General features: G+C 47.3%; 1 protein-coding gene across 1 annotated transcript in view; it reads right to left on the minus strand.

The window, feature by feature from the left end:
* Positions 1-7,059, minus strand: part of PDE6D (phosphodiesterase 6D) — a 43,757-nt gene extending 36,698 nt beyond the window's left edge. Inside the window, exon 1 of the mRNA XM_006022434.3 lies at positions 6,913-7,059. Within this exon, the coding sequence (XP_006022496.1) occupies positions 6,913-6,962 (50 nt within the window). The 5' untranslated portion in view covers positions 6,963-7,059. The remainder of the gene's footprint in view (positions 1-6,912) is intronic.
* Between the last annotated feature and the right edge of the window lie 6 nt (positions 7,060-7,065).

The raw sequence follows: 7,065 nt of genomic DNA on the forward strand, positions 1-7,065 counted from the left end.
ATGTATGAACAAAAGGAGGGCACGGAAACCTGTTATCGCTAGAGTTTTAAGCCACTGCCTTCAACACTTCTATATCTATGAGCTTGCTGCTTCCTGTTACTTGGGTACATTTCACACAAGTATTTATAGGAATGATAGCTAAAAGATCTGCATCTCTTGCAGATGAAGAACAGAGGCTTCCTGTCCTGGCTCCATGGATGTCTTGCGTAGTTACAGTTGCAATCGCTGCTTTGCAAATCAGTCCCCTGGAGAAAGTAAAAAATCCCTCAAGTTTCCAATATTCTGGGTTAGCATCATGATGATCTTCCTGAAAGCCTTGATGAAGTAGCATGCTTCAAAACCTGAACCTGTTTATAAAGCTTTGAACTTAAACTAATGTTGCTTTATGTCCATCCTCCTGTCAAATGAAACTACAGTATCAAATCATGAAATGTGGAAAAACAGATGTTGGCCCATGCAAAAGGCAGTCTTCAGGGGGAAGAACAATAAATTATTAATTAGGCTTTTTACAAGTAGCAACTACGTTATTTTCCAGTGAGATTGATGAGGACAGAGTTTACGGTATTTACCTGCGGACTAGTGAGGATTAAGTTTTCAAGAGGGGAAAAGAAACCCAAAAGCTGGTTTCTTCTTAAAATTGCTGCTCTTGCCTCCTTCACAAATATGGTCTTTGACTCAAGTGGGAAACAGGAACGCTGCTGTTCCCCACAGAGACTGAGTAACAAGATCACTGCCAAGCATTGCCCAAGGAACTAATCAGCACTGGAAACCAAAGTCTGATACTAGCTGGCTGATCAGCATCTTGGCCACCATGGCACTTGTGCAAATGGCACCACCAACATACTGTACAGATTGGGTGAAGTGTCTAAGTGAAATCCTGACCTATGAAATGCGTGGGGATTTTGCCACTTATTTCAGCAGGGTAGAGTTTTTACCCTTTGTATCTAGTTGGGATGGTGCTTGCTCCCATTTATAAAGTACTTTTGAGACTTGCAGAAAAGGTAAATAAGGCAAAAGCAGTTTGAGAAGCACAGACTAATTTGTTATGATTTCTAGCATCTTTCTTAATCCAAGGTGTAGGAAAGCTGCCTGTGTGCGCAGTACTAATTTGGGTGCCTATGGAATAGCTCCTTAGAGCCTGTCCCATTTACTTCAGTCAAGACCCTTTCTCTCTCCTAAACTTCTAGAAAGTCTTGTACTACTAAACCAAGATGTCTAAAACACTACACCACACCACTGGGATTTCAGAACCTAAATCTGAAAGCCCATTAAAGTGCCTATGTTGTACCTGGGTGACAAGTGATTAAACCCAAGCCCTTAAGATCTGCTGGCTGAGGAAATCAAGGGCCTGGACTAAATGCATGATGTATGTGGTTGGATGTAGTAACCACAGTAATGTTGCATCCATCAATTCTTAAGCTGTTCCCCAGGGGCTGGTGTGGCACAGCACTACAATGCACTGTTGACAGTCCAGAGGCTGCATGTTCAAGGCTGCAGCAGACATGCTCACAGTACAGCCCTGCAGAATTCCAGGGAATTCATGAATTCTGCTAAATACCTTGTCACACAGACAGGAGAAGGGAAAAGAAGGCTGCTCCTCAAAGTTCTTAAACTGATTGAGCAGAAATGCATTAGTCATGGGTTAAAACTGGCAAAAGGAAAGTCCCTACCTGTTGATAAGCATCACTGCCTTCCAACATACCTATAACCATGCATCAGCTTTGAACCATCCAAGAGCTAAACATGTTGGTCTCCCTAATTACTTGTATCCCGGAGCAAAAATATAGTTAGGGACAGGGAGAACATAAGTTGCAGGAAGTCCCTGGAGGGAGGAGGGGTGGGAGTGAAAGGATGCAAAAAGCCCCTGGTATGCTCAATGTACCTGGCCTACAGAAGCTCTGAAGACCACCCCCCCTGCAGTTATGCCTTTATACTGCCCGCATAGAGGGACTGGCTTTTGTAATATGTACTATCTTAACTCCGACTCCAAATGAATGCTGTCCTTCACATGTTCACTTCTTCTGTAAGACTTCTGAACTCTCTCAACACTAATGCACTGAACAGCCTCAAATGCAAGCCAACGTGTGACTCTACATTGATCGCTTGTGATAGGTGTTATACTCTACAGACAAGAGTCTAAGTCTGGACTGCAGTCTTTTTCTATTTAGAAGTAAAAAAGTTGTTCAGGCAAGGCCATGCCTAAGATGGAGGATCTTTACCTAAGGTTGCTTGCTACTCACTGGGATAGCTGCAGTAGGCTATGAAAACAATGGATTTTTGCTGTTTTAGAGTAAGACCCTGAAAAACCAACACCCAAGGATGCTGTGACTGTGGTCCCCTTAAGAGTCTGATAAATTGCTGCCATAACCTATTTCTGGTTAAGAGTACAGAGGGTCAGCAAACCAAGGCAGAGCATGCTACTAGCTAAATCCTGGCCAGCTGGATTTAAAGAGCGGTGGTGGTTTTTTCTGTCTAGAATTGACCTGTTCTTGATGCACAGCACAAGCAGTTTGGTGCTGGGCTATACTCTATGCTGGAGAGAGAGGCAAATCAATGGCATCATTACCTGGGGGGTCTGATAAACTATGATGCAAGCTGGCTTTTAAGAAATAGTTGTAGAAAACATTCTGGAGTTCTTTGCCCTTGGATGGGAAGGGCTGTTAAACACACACACTTCATGGGACTAATCTGTACCACTGATGGGACAGAGCAAATGCTGAAAGATGCATTTAACTGAGCTTCCATACTGAGATAAGTATGGAAAGGGCATCCAAGTCTATCAAGAGACACTCTTCCTATCCAGATACCCCAGTGCTTTCAGAATCTGTTCTGTAGCTTTATAGGGTGTTGGACAGTAGAAATAATTTAAGTATAGGCTTAACATTTCAGAATGAGAGTCAACCAGACTACTTTTACATAAATATTTGTAAACTGAAATCCTAGGTAATATTCAATATTTGGCTCCCTATTTTCTGACTTTGTTTCTGTTGGTCAGCTTGCTGCAGGAAAAGCAGTTTAGGAACCGTTGGTGAACACACTAATGTATACAAGGATTGCTGCTTGGACCAAAGTACCATTAAAGGAGTAACTTTTTTATGGGAAGCCTGAGCTGATAGCTTGTCATCTGTTGTGAGAGAAACTAGATGTGCTAGTAAATTGCTTGATGGCTGTGGGTTTTGTACACAGTAGCAGATGGAAAACCTACAAGCAATACAAAGCACACTCGGATAATATGGAAATTGGTGCCACGCAAATATCTAAGACAAAAGTAGTAAGACACATGAATAACTACTGGCTGTATCTATCTCCAGTAAAACTGAAAGCTTCAAGTGCCTGAAGTTGGGGGGGGGGGTTAAACTTGGAAACTAGGAGTGATGCACTTTAGATCTGCAAGTAACTGGAATAAAACCTCCTGGTTTGAAGTCAAGAACTCCAGCCACAGCATGCTTTTACACTAGTGTCATACAGAAAGGAGACCACATACCTCTGCCATCCAAGCCAGAGGGTGCTTGGGGCTGGGGTGGCGCGGGTGCCAAGTTGACAGCCCAGAAGTCACAAGTTTAAGGCCATAGCAGAAATGTTCATGGCATGGCCCTGCCAGATTCTAACAAATCAGCAGATTCTGCTAAATACTATGTAACACGAGGCCACGAAAAAGGAAGGAAGGCAGAGGGTTGATTCTTACACCAATCAAACTTCCACAGAGGCATATCCTAGTCAGTTGGAAAGCTTACTGCCTTCTTCGCAATCACAAGTAAGCACAACTTGTTTAAGGAAACTGGAACTATCTAGGTTGAACCAGATTTTCAGTCAGCGCATCTGTTCGATGTTACTGTAAGTAAGAATTTAAGAGACCCTTCACCAAGCAACTTCTGTCATATAAACAAATCTCATGATGAGGAAGCCAGTCCAGCTGTAGCTTAAACACCACCATTAGACTCATATGCCAAAAACACATATGCTGTACCTTGAAGTTACCAAATTATTTAGGTCTATTAAGTTGATTGAACAACCCTGCCCCCTACATGAAAGCATCTCTAAGAGATGTATCCTGAACAAAGACACTCCCATCTTTTAGGGACTTGCTCCCCTTTTCCCTCCTATTAAAGAGGGCAAATTAGCACAAATACCAGAATGAGTAGAAAGTTAAAGTGTTTCTTCAAACATAATGTTTCACACCTATGCAAAGGGCGATGCTGCAATGGTTTCCTTTGTAGGCGAATTCCTTCATGCAGACTTTGGATTTATGGGCAGCTCATCAGGACCCTTCCTCAGTTAAAGCAGTTCTTAACTAAACTTCTATTTGACAAAATGACTTGCAATATCTTTGCATGAAATCCCTGCTACCTCAAGAATTTAATAAAATTAAAAATAATACTCTACTAAGTACTTCAGTACTGACTTTTTTGGATCAGCCAGTCTAATACTTGCCTTTGACTCCTCCCGTGGGGGTTGAATGTATTGTTTCAGAGTGGGTCAGGGCCGAGACATTCCAGGAAGTGAACAAAGACTGAACTTGGACTGCTCCCACATGGCTGTACTAAGCAGTAACATTTAGGTTATTAAGCTGGCCCACTTAGGTAGGTTCAGGTAGGACAAATACTAACTATGTCTGCTGAAAATAGTGGAAAGTTACATCTGCACGACCTCCTCCTCCCCCCAGCCTTGAAAGGTGACAAAACACTTTACTTTGAGTAATCTTAACTATACACAGGGCTTAATTCATGCAACACTTAAATATAGCTGTGGCCAAGTTCCCTAGCAAGCAGAAGCTACATGCAGTCCCTATACATACTGCCCCAACAAGAATATCAATTTTATTTTGTGCTTGTTCATTTCTTAGAGTCCTTGGAGATTACTTAACAGATTCCTAGAGCCCTGGGGCTGGAAGACCGCTCCAGAGGTCACATCTAGTCCAACCCCTGCCTGAGGCAAGATCAGCCCTGTTCAAGCCATCCCATGTAAATCCACAGTCAATCCTGATGCAACACAAGATGTAATGCCCTAACCTGCCACAAGTAAAGCCAACATCCTGCTGCAGCAAAGATCATTAATTGCTCAAGAGATCCCAGGTAGAGGACACACCTCCTACTATAGAAGAAGGCAAAACTCCAACTGTCTGGACCAACCTGACCAGGGAGTAAAATTGCTTCCTGACACCAAATATAGTGATCCATCAGACCCTCCCCCAGCAGGAGGGGAAAAGATTCCTTTCCAACCCATGGGTCAGCCAGAAAAGCCCAAAAGCAAAGAAATCCCCACAGTACAGCATAGGCATCACTACACCAGATCATCCCCAGCCAGTGGCTGTCCAACCTCTCCTTGAACCCCTCCAGCAAGGGAGTCTGCACCTTCCCTGGCGTCTATTCCTCTGCCTCCCTGCTCTGACAGTCAAGAAGTCTTTCCTGAAATCCAGCATAAAGCTACTTTTTGTTTTTTCTTTGCTGCTGCTGGCAAGTTAGCTTGAACTTCTGACTAGCCTCTAATGGCCTTTGGTCTAAGCATCTTTCTGACAACTGAAATATCATACTGCATGCTTCAGGAAGATTTGCTGCTGCTACTTTGGAAACAAAAAAGGAAACCATCCCAAAACCAGATGGTTTGGGGGGTGAGAAGAGAGAGAAAGGACTTCATGATCTTACAGAGAGAAGCATCTGCTCGCCATTTGATGGTAGCCATTTGGCTAAATCCAACATCTAGCAGCTCGGATCCTGATGCAGCTGGTAAAGAGATTATATGCATCTCTGGTAAAGAGATTATATGCATCTCACTGCAGGGGAAGTCCCATTAGGTAAAAACAGCATCCAAAAATACCACAGAATTACATCGCCTGTGTCTGGCCCCTTCCCCCGCGCTGTCAGCAAGGAGCGGTGCAGCCAGCACCCAGCTCTGCCTCCTGCCCCTGCGCCAAGCATGGCCACAAAACCGGCATGCAGACCTCCTTCCCCGGAGCCCATCATGCCTGTGCTCCTCCTCCTGCTCTCGGGCTCAACCTTTGCTGCAACCTCGGGGAGGGGGCGAGGCCCTTGGCCACCAGCTCTCAACCTGCCACAGAGCAGTGGTCCCTTGCCTGGACTCGAACCTCCCCCCCCACCTGCAGTCCCTGGACAGACTCGTGGCCTCCCAGATGGACTCATGCCCCCACCCCAGATGCCTCCACCCAGGGTGGGCCATGAGGCTACAGCGGGGGCCACAAGTCTGAGGCACCCAGAACAGACTCACAGCCCCACAGATGGACTCGCAGCCTCTGGATAGACTCGAGACACCCAGAGAAAGACTCATGCCCCCCCTTGGATGGACTCAAGACCCCCACATCAGACTCACCCCCCCGCATTGGACTCGCCAGCCCCTGCATTGACTCCAGACCTGGATGGACCTGAGACCGCCCCTCCCCCCCCCCCCAAAAAAAAAAACACTCGTAGCCTCCCAAATGGACTCATGCCCCCACCACGAGTCCATCCAGGGGGGCCATGAGTCTATGGGGGGGGTAAGTATAAGACCCCTTGAACAGACTCAGGACCTCCCCTCCCCCCACGCCAGACTCAGCACCCTCCAGCTGGACTCACAGGATCAACTCAAGACCACGCTGGATGGACCTGGGACCCCCCAAAACTGGCCCTCTGCCCCCTGGATGGGCTCAGGACCCCCCTGGATGGACCCAGGACCCCCAGAACAGGCCCTCCGCCCTCTGGATGTGCTCATGGCCTCCCTGGATGGGCTCAGGACCCCCCTGGATGGACCCGGGTCCCCCAGAACAGGCCCTCCGCCCCCTGGGTGGACACAAGCAGACCCCCATTAGAGACTCAGCACCCCCTGGACGGGCCCGAGCAGCCCCTCCCCCCACGAAGTGAGCTCCGCCCCCCCGCGCGGTCCCCATGGCAACGCGGAGCCCCCAGCCTGCCCGGCGGATACAGCTTGAAGCCCCTCAGGATCTCCTGGGCCCGCTCGTCCTTGGCCGACATGGTCCCGCGGCGCTAGCGCCGCCCCGGTCGCAGGACGGGTCGGGTCGGGTCGGGTCGGGTCGAGCGGGCTCGGGCGCGGACCGCGGCGCCTCACAGCCCGCAG

This window comes from Alligator sinensis, unplaced genomic scaffold (assembly GCF_000455745.1).
Source record: "Alligator sinensis unplaced genomic scaffold, ASM45574v1 scaffold301_1, whole genome shotgun sequence".
Lineage (NCBI taxonomy): Eukaryota > Metazoa > Chordata > Crocodylia > Alligatoridae > Alligator > Alligator sinensis.